Below are 20350 nucleotides of genomic sequence, written 5' to 3' on the forward strand. Positions count from 1 at the left end.
AGTAGCCCATTTGGAGATTACCATCCTTTAACTTATTTTGACTGTTTCTTTGTAGGGTGTAGAATAAATTCCTCGTAGAATAAGCCCATGTTAAAATGGTTGGTCACCTGGGTTGTCAGGGGCCACCACAAGTGGTAGATTAAGTGGTCAGTTTGGGAATGTCCCGTCGAACTACTGGAATTGTTTTAGCTTGTTTTTTATGTTTTGTTTTAATGTGTTATATTTTGAAACGTGTGTACATGTGTGGGTAAATTTTTATTATTTATAAATTTTTTTTTTTATTTTTGTTTTTATTTTTACAAAAAGAAAAAAAATCAATGTAGTATATGGATAATTCTTATTATTATTTATATATTATTATTAATAATATTATTATTATTTAGTTTAGAAAAAAAAACCTAACTTTATACAACTAAAAGCAAAAAAAAAAAAAAAAATAATAAAATTTTTATGAAAAAAATTTAATTTAAAAATAATTAAAAATAAAACATAATAATGTAATAAAATAAGATTTTGTTTATAAATAAACAAAAACAAAGAAAAAAAAATAGTTTGATATTGTTTAAAGATTTCACTGTGTGTTATAAAAGTTTAAAAAGTAAATAAATTCAAAAAAAAAAATTATGTATAATATTTACTTGTGTTTGTGTGTGTGTATGTGTAGGTTGGTGTAAAATAATTCATTATTAATTAAATGTATTTATATTTTAATTTATAAACTACACATTAAGTATTAAAATTATTTCTTGTTGTTTTTTTTTTGTTTTTTTTTTAGACAAAACAAAAATTTTAAATTTTTGCATTTTAAATTAAATTAATTAAAAATTATTAGTTTTTATTTGTTTTTGTTTTCATAGTAAATTTAAGTTTTAAATTTTGTTGTTTTTATTTAAACTTATATGTGTGTGTTTTACTCAGTTTTACTACTGTTTTTAAATTAATATTTTAAATTTATATTTTTTTTTAGCAAAACTAATTTGCTGTTGTTGTATTTTTTAAAATATATATATATTTTTTTGTTTTTCTTGTTAAATCTGTTTTTCTATAATATTTATATATAATTAAATGTTTGTATAATATAGTGGTTTTGTTGCTGTTGTTTATATTTCTATACATATGTGTAGATATTTTGTTGAATTTTTTTTTTTTTTCAAATAAAACTTATTTTTGTATAGTTTATTTTCTTATTAACTGCATTTAACTTTTCTTAGCTTTGCGCTCTATATTTTTTTTGCATTTTTTTCTTCTTTCCTTTTGTTTAAGTTTATTTTTGTTTAAATTATTCTTATTATTATTAATTTTTTCTTGTTTGTATATTGCAAGGAATATGTAGCATAATCCACACACGACCATTGTGAGTATGTATGTGTTTGTTTATTTTTTTTTTAATTTTTTATTAGAAAGTCACAATTGTGTTTTTTTTAATTATTATCCTTTATCAGCTTATTGTGATACCTCTCTAAAGCGTTTTTGTCTTTCAAGACTTTCAACTTCGGCCCAAGAATTGCGCATATTGCGGAAAAGCTAAAAATAAATTAAAGAAAAAAATTAAAAAAATATTTTTAAAAATTTTTAAATTTTACACAAAAACATCAATTTTTAAACTTTAAAAAAAAGTTTTAATTTTTTTCGCATTTCAAACTTAATTTTGAAAAATTCGTAATAAATTTCGAAAAATTCCAATTTAATTTTAAAACTGTTTTAAATGCTTAAAAACACATTATAATGATTTCTTATATGAAAACACACATTTTTTTACAAAAAAAAAAATTTTCGAACTTAATTTCGAAATTTCGAATTTTTTAAAAATTAAAAAAAAAAACAATATTAGAAAATTTTTTAAATTTCTAAAATTTACACAAAAACATTATTATTTAAACTTTAAATAAAGTTTTAATTTTTTTCGCATTTCAAAATTAATTTTGAAATATTCTAATTTAATTTTGAAAAATTCGTAATAAATTTCGAAAAAATCCAATTTAATTTTAAAACTGTTTTAAATGCTTAAAAACACATTATAATAATTCTTTATATGAAAACACACATTTTTTTACAATAAAAAATTTTTCGAACTTATTTGCGAATTTTCGAACATGATAAAAACTAGTTAAAATTTGCTTAAATACTTCCAATTTTATACAAAAACAACTAAATCATTTAAATTCCATTAAAATTGTTATTAAAAATTCAAAATTTCAAGTTTTTGCAACAATTTCGAAAATTCGAACATTGAAAATTTAAGCAAATTAAACAATTTACAACAATATCTTCCATTTTATTCCATTAAAATAAGTTTAAAATTGTTTTTAATGAAATAAAAATTTTCGAACTTAATTTCGAAAAATTCAAACTTAATTTCGAATTTTCGAACTTGATGAAAATAAGTTAAAACTTTCTTAAATACTTCCATTTTTATATAAAAATAACAAAATCATTTTAATTCCATTAAAATTGTTGTTTAAAATACAAAAATAACAAGTTTTTGCAACAATTTCGAAAATTCGAACATTGAAATTTTAAGCAAATTTAACAATTTACAACAAAATTTTACATTTTATTCCATTAAAATAAGTTTAACAATGCTTTTGGTGAAATAAAAATTTTTCGAACTTAATTTCGAAAAATTTTAACTTTATTTCGAATTTTCGAACTTGATGAAAAATAGTTGAAGTTCGCTTAAATACTTCAAATTTTATATAAAAACAACGAAACAATTAAAATTCCATTAAAATTGTTATTTAAAATTCAAAATTTCTAGTTTTTGCAACAATTTCGAAAATTCGAACTTTGAAAATTTTTCAAAAAACAATCATTCAATTTTTAATAATTTGTTATTACAATGCACAAGAAAATCATTTAACTCCAATAAAATATTTTCGAAATTAATTTCGAATTTTCGAACTTGTTATAAAATAAACCCTCCCCCCAGGAGGGTTACTCCGTATTTCGATTCGAAAGAAAAAGTTTTCAAAACACAATGTATTTAAGATACAAATTCGTAATGTTTTTCATTCGATTCGATTTACAGAGTAATCCCCCTGGAATAATCGAAACATTCAAAAGTCTTCAGAATCTGAGTTCTGACTTTTTCTAGAGGTTGTTGTAAGATTCGGAGTCCTTTAGACGAAAAGTAGTCAGATTCGGAGTACTTTTTTTTGGATGAAAAAAGTACTTTTTTTGGAGGAAAAGAAGTCAGATTCGCAGAACTTTTTCTATAGATTCGGAGTATATTTTTATATGGAGTAGTAAACAGATTCGGAATACTTTTTCCTATATGAAAAGTATTCAGATTTGGAGTACTTTTTCTATAGGAAAAGTACTTAGACTAGAACTACTTTTTCTATAGAAAAAGTAGTCAGATTCGAAGTACTTTTTCTATAAGAAAAGTAGTCTGATTCGGTGTACTTTTTCTATAGGAGAAGTAGTCGGATTCGGAATACTTTTTCTTTGGGAAAAGTAGACAAATTCGGAGTACTTTTTCTATAGGAAAATTTGACAGATTTAGAGTATTTTTTTCTATAGGAAATGTAGTCAGATTCGGAGTACTTTTTCTATAGGAAAAGCAAAAAGAATCGGAGTTCATTTTCTATGGGGAAAGTAGTCAAATTCGGAATACTTTTGTTTTGGGAAAAGTAGAAAAATTCGGATTACTTTTTCTATAGGAAAAATAGTCAGATTCGAAGAAATGTTTCTTTGAGAAATGTAGTCAGATTCGGAGTACATTTTCTATAGGAAATGTAGACAGTTTTATGGTACTTTTTCTATAAAAAGTAGACAGATTCAGAGTACTTTTTCTATAGGAAATGTATACAGTTTTGGAGTACTTTTTCTATAGAAAAAGTAGACGGATTCGTAGTATTTTTTCTAAAGGAAAAGTAGTTAGATTCGGAGAAGTTTTTCTATAGAAAAAGTATGCATATTCGGAGTACTTTTTCTATAGGAAAAGTAGTCCAATTTGGAGTAATTTTACTATAGGAAAAGTAGTCAGATTCGGAGCACTTTTTATACTAAATTCGTAGTATTTTTTCTAAAGGAAAAGTAGTTAGATTCGGAGTATTTTTTATACTAAAAGAAATTAGATTCGGATTACTTTTTCTATAGGAAAAGTGGATACATTCGGAGTACTTTTCATTTAGGAAAAATAGTCGCATTCGAAGTACTTTTTCTATAGAAAAAAGTGGAGACATTCGGAGTACATTTTCTTTAGGAAAAGTAGTGAGATTCGAAATAATATTTCTTTCGGAGAAGTAGTCAAATTTGAATTACTTTTTCTATAGGAAAATTATTCAAATTCGGAGTACTTTTTCTATAGAAAAAGTAGTTAGATTCGGAGTAATGTTTCTAGAGGAAAAGTAGTCAGATTTGCAGTACTTTTTTCTATAGAAAAATCTTCCATTTTCAAAGTTAACTTTTAACACTCACCTCATCAATCCAATTATGTTCGGCTAGTAAATCATTAAGAATTTCTGTTGATGTCTTGCTGGGATTCTCTTGTTGTAACTCAGTAACACGACGAGAACAATTAATATATAAATTATATTTTTCATGAGCAATTTTATGGAATATATCAGCACGTGCAGCACAAATGCGACAAAGTAAAATATCCTACAAAAACAAAAAAGGATACACAAATAAAAATGCAACCCAACGAATATAGTACAAAGATAAAAAAACGAACCTTTTCATAAGTTATACGTGCATCTGTGGGTATTGATTGCATAGTATTCGAATTATAAGTATGACCAAACAAAAGAAAACGCACCGATATACCCGGCTGATGGCAGCCGGCACAATTCTTTTGTGTTAAATTATTTTGACCCCATTCGGTAAAGACATGACACTTGGGCCAGGTTTCTATTGAGGCTATAATGCTGCGTGTCCAGGGTGTAATCGATAGTAGTTTACGTTTACAATTATCCATAATAGTATCGATAGCACGTACACTACCCAGGAAATATTCATCTGAAAAGGCTTCAAATTAATTTAAAGTTGGACAACATTCAAGCGATTAACATACCTTTTTCGCGTGTTATTTCCGAAAAGAAACTAGGATCTAGTACCTGTGAAATCATAGTTTGTATATAGATTTCAAAATGATCACGATATGAAAGATATTCTTCCATGATTTTCTCAATAAATTGTTCAGTATCATCGGCCAATAGTTCGGAACGTAAAAATTCAACAATAGTTTCGGTGTGTGATTGTACTTGTATGCGTACAGGAGCTTTTAAATATAATTTTTTTGTTTCCAAATTCCAGGAAGCATACTAGAGAGATATAAACAAACATTATTGTTATGTTATTTGTAAGGGGATGTGGGTTACTAGGAAATATCTTACCTTGGACATATTGCGATAGAACATTTTACCATTTTGATAGAAAGGTTCGTATTTTTGTAAAATACATTTGGAATCTACCTGCCAAATGGTGGGCCAATCATTAACTAAATCTGAACGTAAAACTATAAAGTCACCGGTCTAGAAATTGCACACACACGCAGAGAGAATGAATTTTTAATAAAATAAAGAACAATATATGTTTTAAATTAAAAAAAATGGAACAAATTTTACCTTAAAATTATCAGAAGCGGCGCCAGCGCCTGATGAATTTGTATAACTCGCTGAAGTGCTAGCAATATCATGATTCAAGGTATAACCATCATTGTTAACAATGGCATTCGATTGCTGCTGCTGTTGTTGTTGTTGGCTCTGTTGATGTTGCTGTTGTTGTTGCTGCGGCTGTTGTTGCTGCTGCTGTTGTTGTTGCTGCTGCTGTTGTTGCTGTGGTTGTTGTTGTTGATTATAATGTTTACGTGGTGAACTTTTAGTACGTCTTGCTATTTTACGCTTAAATCCTTTGCTATCTTCGCTCTTTATTTATCATTTATTTTCAATTTCATTACGTTATCGTTACGTTAACATTTATTTGGTCGTGTGGATTGGTTGTATATATTTGAAATCAAACAATTTTGATGTGAACAAATTGTTTTTTGTTTTTGGATATGTTTTTTTTTTTTTTGTTTTCTATAGTCTTAAAATAATCTTACTTACATCATCTTCTTGTGGTGTCCAAACGGGATCTGTATCAGAGTCTGCAAATTCATCAGGTTCTGCCATAGCATCCTCGGTTGCAACAGCGTTGGTGTTGGTGCCCAATACGGCAGCAATACTATTAGTTTTAGCCTTGCGTAAACATTGTTCACGTCTAGGTGGTAAATTTAAGGGATCTAAAATAACGATAAAGTTCTTGAGTAAAATCTATGTTTTAAGTAAAAGAAATTGACTTCACATCGAGGGTGGGGTGGGGTTGAGAGGGAGATTTTTTTTTGTTTGTTATAGAAGTATCCTCTACTACAGCTTGTTTATAGGTGTGAAGCCTTGTTTTTGAAATGTTTTAGTAAGGCGATCATTAGTTTTGTTTGTGTTTTTTGTTTTGTTTTTTTATGGTTTTTAGACTGAAATTAAAATAAAATGCTGTTTTGAAAACGTAGGAAATTTTCTATATTTTATGATTAGAATATAGAAATTTAACTTTTTTAAAATATGTATATAAAATTTTAATGTTTTATCTTCTGTGACATACAACTGAGGGGTTTATTGACCAGGGGTCTACTTTTATTGTATTTAAATACTCCTGGGGACCTAGATGCAAGAATTCTGCATCTTGTTGTCATTGCAATCCCGACTATAAACATTTAGCTCGTGGTCATGATAAGAAACTCTAATGAATCTGATATCATAGGAACCAAAGGCATAGAGGGCTTTGTTTAAGACCACTTATTACATTAGTTAATGGAGGAGTTTTTTCTGGATTTATGTGATTTTATTCAAATCCAAATTGCAAGTAGACTATGTTGGTTTGAATATAATTATAACCTGACTGACCAACCGCCTTGCATCAGATGTATAGCCAAAAAACAATACCAATACAACAATGCCCTTACAATCTCTGTCATAGTCCTAAGACCACATATATTTAGTCCAATAAGTATTCATGTTATTTAGCATCAATAATAAACAAATAGATGTAGATTTAAACCTAATCTTGTCCGGTGTCTGCCATGTACAAGAATTGCCTGTTTTTTGAAAGTCATTTGTGTTTTTTATCTAATTCTTCTGTGGTTTAATAAGGTAAGGACGTCTAGACAGGTGATCGCAACGGAAACTAAATTGGTACAAAACTAAAATCGAACTGACGAACTAGAAAGGAACTTGAAATGAATTAAAACTAAATTGAACTGAATTCAAATTAAACACGAACTACACTAGATTCGAACACGAACTAGAACTGAGATAGACGTGAACTAGAACTGAATTAGATTTGAACTTGAACTAAACTAGATATTATAATTGAACTAAAACTGATGTAGAATTGAACTAGAACAGAAACAGAAGAGAAATCGAACTGAACTAGAACTGAACTAGAACTGAATTAGGCCTGAACTAGAACTAAACTATAGCAGAACTATAACTGAACTAAACTAGAACGAATTTAGAATCGAAATCGAACAGAACTAAAACTTAACTTGAACCGAAGAAGAACAGAACTAGAAATGAACTAGAACCTGACCTGAACTAGTACTGCACTAGAACTGAACTAGAATTGAGCTAGAACTAAACTAGAACTGCACTAAAACTGTAATTAAACTAGAAATGAACTGGAATTACCTACAACTGAACTTGAACTGAACTAGAACTCAACTAAAAAAAGAACTGAATTAGAACTGAACTAGAACTGAAGTGGAACTAGAACTGAACTAGAATTCAACTAGAAAAGAACTAGAACAGAACTAGAACTCAACTAAAAATAGAACTGAACTAGAACTGAAGTGGAACAAGAACTGAACTACAACTGAATTAGAACTGAACTAGAACTGAAGTGGAACTAGAACTGAACTAGAATTGAACTAGAAGAGAACTATAACTGTACTAGAACTGAAGTAAAAATGAACTAGAATTAAACTAGAACTGAACTGACGCAGAACTGTACTAGAACTGAACTAAAACTGTACTAGAACTGAACTAGAACCGAACTCGAACAGAACTAGAACTAAACTAGAACTGAACTAGAACTCAGCTAGAACTGAACTAGAACTGAACTAGAACTGAACTAGAACTTAACTAGAACTGAACTAGAACTGAACTAAAACTGAACTAAAACTGAACTAAAACTGAGCTAAAACTGAACTTGGACTAAACTAGAACTGAATTAGAACTAAAACTGAACTAGAACTGAACTAAAACTGAACTAAAACTGAACTAAAACTGAGCTAAAACTGAACTAAAACTGAACTTGGACTAAACTAGAACTGAATTAGAACTAAAACTGAACTAGAACTGAACTAGATCTGAAGTAGAACTGAAATAGAACTATACTAAAACTCAGCTAGAACTGAACTACAACTGATATTGAACTAAACTTGAACTGAACTAGAACTTAGTTTTATTGAAATTTTTAATTTAGTTTTATTGAACTAGAACTGAACTAGTACTGAACTAGAACTGAACTAGAACTGAACTAAAACTGAACTAGAACTGAACTAGAACTGAATTATAAATAAAACTGAACTAGTTCTGAACTAGAACTGAAATAGAAGTGATCTAGAACTGAACTAGAACTGAACTAGAACTGAACTTGAACTGAACTAGAACTGAACTAGAACTGAACTAGAACTGAACTAGAACTGAACTAGAACTTAACTAGAACTGAACTAGTACTGAACTAGAACTGAACTAGAACTGAACTAGAACTACACTAGAACTGAACTAGAATTGAACTAGAACTGTACTAGAACTGAACTAGAACTGAACTAGAACTGAACTAGAACTGAACCAGAACTGAACTAGAACTGAACTAGAACTGAACTAGAACTGAACTAGATCTGAAGTAGAACTGAAATAGAACTATACTAAAACTCAGCTTGAACTGAACTACAACTGATATTGAACTAAACTAGAACTGAACTAGAACTTAACTAGAACTGAACTAGTACTGAACTAGAATTGAACTAGAACTGAACTAGAACTGAACTAGAACTGAACTAGAACTGAATTATAAGTAAAACTGAACTAGAACTGAACTAGAACTGAACTAGAACTGAACTAGAACTGAACTAGAACTGAACTAGAACTGAACTAGAACTGAACTAGAACTGAACTAAAACTGAACTAGAACTGAACTAGAACTGAACTAGAACTGAACTAGAACTGAACTAGAACTGAACTAGAACTGAACTAGAACTGAACTAGAACTGAACTAGAACTGAACTAGAACTGAACTAGAACTGAACTAGAACTGAACTAGAACTGAACTAGAACTGAACTAGAACTGAACTAGAACTAACTAGAACTGAACTAGAAACTAAACTGAACTAGAACTAAATTGAACTGAACTGAACTGAACTAGAACTGAACTAGAACTGAACTAGAACTGAACTAGAACTGAACTAGAACTGAACTAGAACTGAACTAGAACTGAACTAGAACTGAACTAGAACTGAACTAGAACTGAACTAGAACTGAACTAGAACTGAACTAGAACTGAACTAGAACTGAACTAGAACTGAACTAGAACTGAACTAGAACTGAACTAGAACTGAACAACTAGAACTGAACTAGAACTGAACTACAACTAGAACTGAACTAGAACTGAACTAGAACTGAACTAGAACTGAACTAGAACTGAACTAGAACTGAACTAGAACTGAACTAGAACTGAACTAGAACTGAACTAGAACTGAACTAGAACTGAACTAGAACTGAACTAGAACTGAACTAGAACTGAACTAGAACTGAACTAGAACTGAACTAGAACTGAACTAGAACTGAACTAGAACTGAACTAGAACTGAACTAGAACTGAACTAGAACTGAACTAGAACTAGAACTAAAAACTGAACTAGAACTGAACTAGAACTGCTAGAACTGAACTAGAACTGAACTAGAACTGAACTAGAACTGAACTAGAACTGAACTAGAACTGAACTAGAACTGAACTAGAACTGAACTAGAACTGAACTAGAACTGAACTAGAACTGAACTAGAACTGAATAGAACTGAAAGAACTGAACTAGAACTGAACTAGAACTGAACTAGAACTGAACTAGAACTGAACTAGAACTGAACTAGAACTGAACTAGAACTGAACTAGAACTGAACTAGAACTGAACTAGAACTGAACTAGAACTGAACTAGAACTGAACTAGAACTGAACTAGAACTGAACTAGAACTGAACTAGAACTGAACTAGAACTGAACTAGAACTGAACTAGAACTGAACTAGAACTGAACTAGAACTGAACTAGAACTGAACTAGAACTGAACTAGAACTAGAACTGAACTAGAACTGAACTAGAACTGAACTAGAACTGAACTAGAACTGAACTAGAACTGAACTAGAACTGAACTAGAACTGAACTAGAACTGAACTAGAACTGAACTAGAACTGAACTAGAACTGAACTAGAACTGAACTAGAACTGAACTAGAACTGAACTAGAACTGAACTAGAACTGAACTAGAACTGAACTAGAACTGAACTAGAACTGAACTAGAACTGAACTAGAACTGAACTAGAACTGAACTAGAACTGAACTAGAACTGAACTAGAACTGAACTAGAACTGAACTAGAACTGAACTAGAACTGAACTAGAACTGAACTAGAACTGAACTAGAACTGAACTAGAACTGAACTAGAACTGAACTAGAACTGAACTAGAACTGAACTAGAACTGAACTAGAAATGAACTAGAACTGAACTAGAACTGATCTAGAACTAAACTAGAACTGAACTAGAAATTACAAACTTTATCGCACTAATGCAGTTTACAGAAACAGTTATTATAGGATAGAAAACAAAAATACAAAAAAAGTTTGTTTGTAAAAAAAGGTAAGATTAAAGGGATTTGTTTTTTCTCTTAACAATAATGGAATAAATATTATAACACAATTAATTTCTTGCAAAATATTTTAAATAAATTCAATCAATAATAATCATATATAAAAATTAAATTAAATTATAAACAATACTCCAAACCATCAGCAAAATTCCAAAAACATCCGCCAATGAAGCCACTAACATACCACCAACATTTATGCTTTTCTTTTTCCATTCCATTTATTTCCTTTTTTTTTTTTCTTAAATACTCATCATCATTTGCTGCGTAAAAAAACCGGCTGAAAACAAAAATATGTGAAAAAATTCCTGACAACCATTCCATACACAATAAAAAACAACATTTACATAGAAGAGTTTTATTATTTTTGATTGCTTTTTTTTTTAAATATAAGTTTTTTTTTCACTTGCTTGTTATTTTTAGTAATTTTACTTGACTATAAATCTTTTGTTTTTTTTAGTGAAAATTTAAAAAATACTTTTTGTCCAACGTTTTAGTTTTTTTTTTGTAATTTTTTTTAAGATTTTTTTATGAATATTTTATATGATTTTTTATCTTCTTTTAACAATTAATTAAAATATATAATTTAATATTTTTTTTGTACAAAAAAATTAGAAAAAATTAAAAAAAAAAAAAAACAAAAAAGGGAAATTATTAAAGAAAAAAATGTTGATAAATTTACTTTATACACAAAACAAATTGTTTTTTTTTAAATTATTAGCAAAGTAGTGATTGTTTAAATTTTTTATATAAAAGAGATTTTTAGACGCGAATTAAAAGATGTAATGAACTCTTGCTTTTTATATTTTGTTTAAATTATTAAATATTTAAGGGAATTTTAGGTTTCCTTGTTTTTTTTTTTGGGGGGGGGGGGAGTAGTAGTGGTAGAACTCTTAAAGAGCTGTTGGTTTTTTTTAAAGGCTCTGGGATTATTTAGATAACGAGAGCTTAGTTGTTTATGGTTTTGCCTTAACGAGCAAGAGAAGGACTTTATTAATTATATGGTTATGTATAGAGAGATAGAGAGAGAGAGAGAGTGTTTGTGATTTTGAGTGTTTGATGAGAGTATGAGAACGAAAAGCGGACGCAGTTTTGTAACGAGAATGAATACTATATATATATATATAAATATGTAGACACGATATATATCTATATATCATATGTTCAAGGTTTCTTTTTCTATTGTATATAGTTTTTTTTTTGTTAAACAAACACGCAGTTATTTTGTTACTTTAGTTTCAACGCCAGGACCAGAGAAAATTTAAAAAATGATGATGATTGTTGTGTGGTACACTAGTGGCGGCGGAAGAGGAATTATGATGTGGAGCTGTAGTAGAGTTGTTGAAAGCATTTAGTGAACTACGGCTAGTAGAATTTTGTTGGTCAAGTAGCAACATACCTTGACTGGAGCCAGCAGCTGCTACGGCCGATGAACCAAAACCTAATTGTGCACAATATTGTTGTTGCTGTTGTTGCTGCTGCTGTTGTTGTTGTTGCTGCTGATGATGCTGTTGCTGCTGTTGATGATGCTGTTGCTGCTGCTGTTGTTGTTGTTGCTGCTGTTGATGTTGTCCATAGGGACGGAATGATTGCTCATGTTGTTGCTGTTGTTGCGCCTGTTGCTGCTGCTGATGCTGTTGTTGTTCCGAGTGCTGGGGATGTTGCTGTATGACCGAAGTACCTGTATGTGAATTTGAGCCGGACGATGAAGATTGTGCTGCTGCTGCAGCTGCGGCAGCAGCCTGCATTTGTGCATGTGGTCGTTTTTTAGGTAAAATTTGTGTCTGCGATAAGATTTTTATTTGATGACCATCATCGCCGGTCAACATACCAGCATGACCACCCTGTCCATCCATCGCTGCAATATGAGCCGCCGCTATGGCAGCCTCCTCCACTGTGGGCTGTGTCTGTTGCTGTTTACGTTTTCCACCTCCACCACCACCTCCTCCACCACCACCACCACCGCTACCGCCGCCGGCACCACCTGACGTCTTCTGATAATTGTTTTTGCGTCCGCCTTTCGCCGTAGAGGCCGTCTCCTCTTCTCTATCGCCTTGCAAGAACTTCAAATAACTGTCCATGAATTGGGTCTTCTTCTCGCCGATCGAGGTGCCCACCACGGGTTTCTTTTCGGGCGGTACATAAGCAGTCGAAGACGCAGACCCAGCCGCATTCGCTACCCCACCGCCAGCAGCAGCCGATGCATTACTATGATTTGCCGCACTTGAGTTGGTGGCACCAGCCACTCCCGCTGTGGCATTCGACTTAATGCCAGCTTTGTTCGCAGCCTCGGCTGCTACACTGTGTGGATTGTAGATGCCAATATTGGTTGGTTTTGTTGTGGAATTGGCATTGCGCACTCCGACTGCCGATGTTTCACTGGCACTGGCATAGCCCTGCTTGGGTGTTGTATCCGATAGGAATTCTAATTCCTCTTCGATATTGGGCACGATGACTTTATTGGAGGCGGCTTCCTGAGCGGCCTGCTGTTGCTGTTGTTCCTCGGCCTGTTGTTGCTGCTGCTGTTGTTGTTGGTGTGACGACGCTGAGGCTGGGGCGGTTGTGGCCGTCGCAGCCGCCGTCTGCTGCTGATTGAGATTGTAGAGTGTGTGTTGTATTGCTCCGGCAGCTGCAGCGGTCTGTTGCATACAAGCTGTGTATTGTGAGGCAATTTGTTGTGTGAAATTTGGATAATACGAAGTCAGATTAGTCAAGTGTGATTGGGCTTGTGAAGACTGCAAGTGAGCAGGTTGTGGTACTTGCTGCTGCTGTTGATGTGCCACTGTTTGTTGCTGTTGTTGTTGTTGCTGCTGTTGCTGTTGTTGTTGCTGCTGTTGTTGTTGCTGCTGTTGTTGCTGCTGTTGTTGCTGCTGTTGAGCATGTTGTTGCGTATGAGGATTTACGTATGTTGGTATATTTATAGCTGGCACCTGTACCGCTGGTGTTGTGGTATTATTTTCCGTTTTCAAAACAGTGGTATTCCATTTATTATTAAAATCATAATAAGTCGATTGCTGTTGTTGCTGCTGCTGTTGTTGTTGCTGCTGTTGCACATGCTGCTGCTGCTGTTGATGATGACTTGCCGTTGTAGTTTCTTGCTGTTGTTGTGGACTTTGTTGCGATTCATAATCATTTGTTATAAGCGTCTTTTTTGGCTGTCTCTTGCGTGGTGTCTTAGTCGATTTTGTTACCACCAACTGTTGCTGATGCTTTTCTTCTTGGGCCTGTAAAAAATAGAAACTCCTATTAATATCTTGTAAATTTTATTTTAAAAAAATCATTTATATTTTCGTTTTTTTAATTATTATTTATATTTTATAAAATTCTTTTATTTTTTTCTTTATTTTTATTTTTTCTCTTTATTTTTCTTTTATAAACAAAACAAATTAATAATAATATTTATAAATTTATATTAAAAAATCTTTTTTTTCGCATTATTTTCTTACGCTCATCTTCCTCAACATCTTAAAGTTTCTTTATACTTTTTTTTGGAAACGTCACAGGTTCAAATAAGTTTTTGTTTATACATTTTTTTAATTTAAATTAATTTTTAATAATAAAAACAAATATAGTATAAAATAGTTGTAGTAGTAAGTGTTAGTTTAAAGAAATATTCATATATAAAAAAACAACAAAAAAATACCATTAAAACACACAAAAACAAACCAACTATACAAAACAAATTTTATTTTTTGTTAAATTTTGTTAGTAAAGTATTATAAACTAAAGTTAATAAAAGTGTTATTTATTTTAGTTAATTATAGTCAAAAACCGTTACCCTTTTCTTACTTAAAATTTGTTAAACAAAATTGTATTGTTTTTTTTTAAAAAATTTACCAAAATAATACAAAATTTTACACACATAATAGAGGAAGATGATTGTATATATGAAAAAAAATCTTTTAAATAATTTAAAATATCATTTTTAACAATTTGTTTAATTTTTTGTAATTATGTTTTTTTTAAATTAAGAAAATATTTTATATACAAGCATACTAAACACTAAAATTGCGCTCATTAAGAGATAGAGAAAGACATTCTTATAAACAAAAAAAAAATAAAAATTGTTGGGTGCACAGAATTTAAGTTTGCCTCTGAAGTTTGTCAAATTTGGTCTTTTAAATTCGAGAATTCACCTACACATGGTTATCGTTATTTCCAACAAACATAACTAGAACTAGTCTAGAGCAGAATCAGCTCAGAACAGAACTAGAAAAGAAATAGAAGAGAACTTAATAAGAACTAAAAGAGAACTAGAACTGAACTACTACTGAACTATAACTAAACGAAAAGTAAGCTAGAAATGAACTAGAACTGAACTCAAATAGAACTCAACTAGAACCGAACTAGAACCGAACTAGAACTGAACTAGAACTGAACTAGAACTGAACTAGAACTGAACTAGAACTGAACTAGAACTGAAGTAGAACTGAACTAGAACTGAACTAGAACTGAACTAGAACTGAACTAGAACTGAACTAGAACTGAACTAGAACTGAACTAGAACTAAACTATAACTGAACTATAACTGAACTATAACTGAACTATAACTGAACTAGAACTGAACTAGAACTGAACTAGAACTGAACTAGAACTGAACTAGAACTGAACTAGAACTGAACTAGAACTGAACTAGAACTGAACTAGAACTGAACTAGAACTGAACTAGAACTGAACTAGAACTGAACTAGAACTGAACCAGAACTGAACCAGATCTAGAACAGAACTAGAACAGAACTAGAACAGAAAAGAACTAGAACTGAACTAGAACTGAACTAGAACAGAACTAGAACAGAACTAGAACAGAACTAGGACAGAACTAGAACAGGACTAGAACAAAACTAAAGCAGAACAGAACTAGAATAGAGCTAGAACAAAACTAATACTGAACTAAACCAGAACTAGAACACGCCCTGAAATCGTCTAGAACAGTACTAGAACTGAACTAGAACTGAACTAGTACTGAACTAGAACTGAACTAGAACAGCACTAGAACTGCACTAGAACTGAACTAGAACTGAACTAGAACTGAACTAGAGCTGAACTAGAACTGAACTAGAACTGAACTAGAACTGAACTAGAACTGAACTAGAACTGAACTAGAACTGAACTAGAACTGAACTAGAACTGAACTAGAACTGAACTAGAACTGAACTAGAACTGAACTAGAACTGAACTAGAACTGAACTAGAACAGAACTAGAACTGAACTTGAACTTAACTAGAACTTAACTAGAATTGAACTAGAACTGAACTAGAACTGAACTAGAACTGAACTAGAACTGAACTAGAACTGAACTAGAACTGAACTAGAACAGAACTAGAACTGAACTTGAACTTAACTAGAACTTAACTAGAATTGAACTAGAACTGAACTAGAACTGAACTAGAACTGAACTAGAACTGATCTAGAACTGAACTAGAACAGAACTAGAACAGAACTAGAACAGAATTAGAACAGAACTAGAACAGAACTAGAACAGAACTAGAACAGAACTAGAACAGAACTAGAACAGAACTAGAACAGAACTAGATCAGAACTAGATCAGAACTAGAACAGAACTAGAACAGAACTAGAACAGAACTAGAACAGAACTAGAACCGAACTAGAACAGAACTAGAACAGAACTAGAACAGAACTAGAACAGAACTAGAACAGAACTAGAACAGAACTAGAACAGAACTAGAACAGAACTAGAACAGAACTAGAACAGAACTAGAACAGAACTAGAACAGAACTAGAACAGAACTAGAACAGAACTAGAACAGAACTAGAACAGAACTAGAACAGAACTAGAACAGAACTAGAACAGAACTAGAACAGAACTAGAACAGAACTAGAACAGAACTAGAACAGAACTAGAACAGAACTAGAACAGAACTAGAACAGAACTAGAACAGAACTAGAACAGAACAGAACTAGAACAGAACTTGAACAAACCTAAAGCAGAACTAGAGCTGAACAGAACTAGAATGGAGCTAGAACAGAACTAATACTGAACTAAACCAGATCTAGAACACGTCCTGAAATCGTCTAGAACAGTACTAGAACTGAACTAGAACTGACCTAGAACTGAACTAGAAAAGAACTAAAACAAAAATAGAACAAAGCTAGAAAAGATCTAGACCAGATCTAGAACTGAACTAGAACAGAACTAGAACAAAACTAAAGCAGAACTAGAGCAGAACAAAACTAAAGCAGAACTAGAGCAGAACTGAACTATAACAGAACTAGAATAGACCTAGAACAGAACTAATACGGAACTAAACCAGAACTGGAACACGTCCTGAAATCGTCTAGAACAGTACTAGAACTGAACTAGAACTGAACTAGAACTGAACTAGAATTGAACTAGAACAGAACTAGAACTGAACTAGAACTGAACTAGAACTGAACTAGAACTGAACTAGAACTGAACTAGAACTGAACTAGAACTGAACTAGAACTGAACTAGAACTGAACTAGAACTGAACTAAAACTGAACTAAAACTGAACTAGAACTGAACTAGAACTGAACTAGAACTGAACTAGAACTGAACTAAAACTGAACTAGAACAGAACAAGAACTTAACTAAACTACTTCTGTACTTCGAAATTGATCAGTATTTCCACACAGAGGACAATAAGGAAAATAAACTTCAAACTAATGAAAAAAAAACTATATACAGGATTTAAAAATCTGAAGCTTATCACTGGTAAATTATATAAAGAGTTTAGAATTTGAATAATAAGCAAGTGATTAAAGTTTAAAGAGTTATTTGAACTATTTACTAGTGTTATTAGGGTTTTAAAACCATCTTTTGACTACAAATATTTGTTTAAAATAAAAATTTTTTTGTTGTGTTCGAATACATTGACGAGACTATTGTTTTAAAATTTTGTAAAATTCAAATTTAAAAATAAAAATATAATGTTGTAGCCAGAAAAACTAATAATTTTGGAAAATAAAAAGAAATTCAAGAAAAAATAAAAAAATCAAAATAAAAAATAATAAAAAAACTAAATTTTGTTTTTGAAAACTTAAAAAAAAAAATAATAATAAAATACAAACCTTAGAATTTATTTGAATCTGTGACGTTGTGGCCGTAGAGTGATGGTGGGAAGACGACGTAGAAGTAGACGAAGTATTATTTGTATTGTTATTATTGTTAGACGAAGAATTGTTGTTGTTGTTGGTGGTGGTATGAGAAGGAGACATTAACATGTTAGCAATCATATGCTGGTGACGTTTATTGTCAGGTTGCTGCTGCTGCAACTTTTGTTCATTGTATAAATGTTGTTGCTGCTGCTGCTGTTGCTGGGCTAATAATTGTTGTTGCTGCTGCTGATGCTGTTGTTGAGTATGTTGCAAGACTGAGGGTGAATGTGGGGAATTATTGTTACAAACATTAAGACCCGAAGTTTGTTTAATTTCCAAACCGGGTGGTAAATTAAATATAAGATTATCACTCATAACAACATTACCGCTTACTAAACCGCCGCCTCCTCCAACAACTCCTGCTAAAGAGGAGTGATAGTCTAGATTTTGATGTTCTTGTTTAACCTGTAATTGTAAAACATTTTTAACATCTTCTTCTTGTTGAGCAGCATCTTCTATTTTCCAAAGATTCAATTGATGCTGCTGTTGTTGTTGCTGTTGATGTTGTTGCTGCTGCAACTGCTGTTGCTGTAGAGTGCTTTGTATCACAGAGGAATAAGCAACAGTATTCGAAGATGTTGCAGGCGAACCAGCGTTTGCAACATGTGTTGTACGACGTGCTATGGGCGATTCGGCGGCGGCGGCTGATGAGCCAGTAGTTGTTTTATAAACAATAACTTGCGGTGGGGTGGTGGTGGTGTTGTTGTTGTTGTTATTATTATTATTAACATTTGCATGTAAGGCTGGTGAAGAATTACCAGTCGAACTTAAAGCTGGACTGGCATAAACAGGATATTGTTGTTGGGTGGTGGTCGAAGATGCAGGACTAGGATGTTGTTGTTCTATTTGCAATACTTGCTGTTGTTGTTGTTGCTGTTGCTGGTGTGGCTGTTGTTGGGATTTACGTACTATTTTATAGTGTTTACCATCTATGGTATAATATGTGGTCTCCTCTTCCTCCTGTTGCTGCTGTTGTTGCTGCTGCTGCTGTTGTTGTTGTTGCTGCTGCAGTTGCTGTTGTTGTATTTGTGTGAGGTATAACAAATCATTGTAGGCTTTTACTTGAGCCTTAGTACATTGTGTATTTTCTTGTTTGATTTGCTACTCAATAGTTTATTTGATATTTTTCAGTTTTTTTTTATCAAATTTTTGTTATTTTTTGATTTTTTTTTAATTTAAAAGTTTTTGGTTTTTATACGTTTTTTTTGTTTAAAAACAAAAAGTAGGAGTAGTTGGTAGTTTTTGATTTTTATAAGTTGAATTTGAGGAGGAGTTGTGTAGAGAGATTTTGGTTTTTTGTGTTTTAGAGTTTTTGGTTTTTTTAGACATTTTTTTGAGAAATTTTATTTTAAATTTTTAGTTATAAAAATATATATTTATTTTGATTAAAAAAAAAGTAAAAATAAAATATAAAAAAATATATAAGAAGAGAAAGAGAGTATAAGTACAAAACAAACAAAGTACATACAAAACACACATACGCACACACACACACACAAAATACAAATAAATATTATTTGTATATAAGATATGTATGAATGTATGCTTGCATGTACATAAGTATGTTTGCAAAGTAAGTAAAGTAAATTGTATATAAATGAATGATATATAGAATATATAAATGTATAGATGTAATGTTTGATTTGTATATAAGTATGTGTGTAGTAAAATGTATTGCTATCATGTATGTGTGTGTAATGTTAACAAAAAAGATATATAAAGTAAAATGTATGCTTTTGAATGCGTATGTTTATATGGGTTTGTATTTGTCTGCTTGTGTGTTGTTTTTTTTTTTTTGCAACATACACACACACACATACCTAGACATATGTGTGTAAATTGTAAATTGTTAGAGAACAGTAAGGAATAGAATTTTGTTACAAACAATATCTAAATGAAGACTGAATGTTTTGTATAAATCTAACAACAACAACTAAATACAATAGTTTGTGTCTAACTAATACACATTCATATAAACCTACACAATAACATATTATTTCTATGTGTGTTGTATGTCTCAACTCCCTACCCTATACGTTAGTAAATCCACACCATATCCTAACTTTCCTTTACTTTTCCACCCCCCTTTTATAACACATTCACATTCGCACTTGCTTTATACGTCTACTACATGTTCATCTTTTACTTCTTTAACAAATTCATATATATTTTATTTTCCTCCTCATATATGGTTTGGTTTATTGTCATGAATGTTAAATTATAATTCCAAGTGTATTCCTGCTTGCTGCTGTTGTTGTGTTATTGTTGTTATTATTGTTATTATATTCAGTTAACAATGCTACAACAATATGCTGCTAC

General features: G+C 31.2%; 1 protein-coding gene across 3 annotated transcripts in view; it reads right to left on the reverse strand.

Annotated features, from left to right (window-relative positions):
• Positions 1 to 1125: 1125 nt before the first annotated feature.
• The window catches only part of LOC111681230 (putative mediator of RNA polymerase II transcription subunit 26), a 25636-nt gene continuing 6411 nt past the window's right edge, over positions 1126 to 20350 (reverse strand). The window contains exons 3-11 of one of the 3 annotated variants that reach the window (XM_046953318.1): positions 17945 to 19132; positions 12293 to 14117; positions 6051 to 6226; positions 5571 to 5870; positions 5340 to 5477; positions 5018 to 5267; positions 4679 to 4971; positions 4423 to 4605; positions 1126 to 1524 (exon numbers count right to left, since the gene is read on the reverse strand). In XM_046953318.1, coding sequence (XP_046809274.1) covers positions 1444 to 1524; positions 4423 to 4605; positions 4679 to 4971; positions 5018 to 5267; positions 5340 to 5477; positions 5571 to 5870; positions 6051 to 6226; positions 12293 to 14117; positions 17945 to 19132 — 4434 coding nt within the window. In that variant the 3' untranslated portion in view covers positions 1126 to 1443. The remainder of the gene's footprint in view (positions 1525 to 4422; positions 4606 to 4678; positions 4972 to 5017; positions 5268 to 5339; positions 5478 to 5570; positions 5871 to 6050; positions 6227 to 12292; positions 14118 to 17944; positions 19133 to 20350) is intronic. The other 2 variants (XM_046953319.1, XM_023442971.2) reach the window with 2 other exon arrangements.

The sequence above is a fragment of the Lucilia cuprina genome, chromosome 5, assembly GCF_022045245.1.
Source record: "Lucilia cuprina isolate Lc7/37 chromosome 5, ASM2204524v1, whole genome shotgun sequence".
NCBI classification, from domain to species: Eukaryota; Metazoa; Arthropoda; class Insecta; order Diptera; family Calliphoridae; genus Lucilia; species Lucilia cuprina.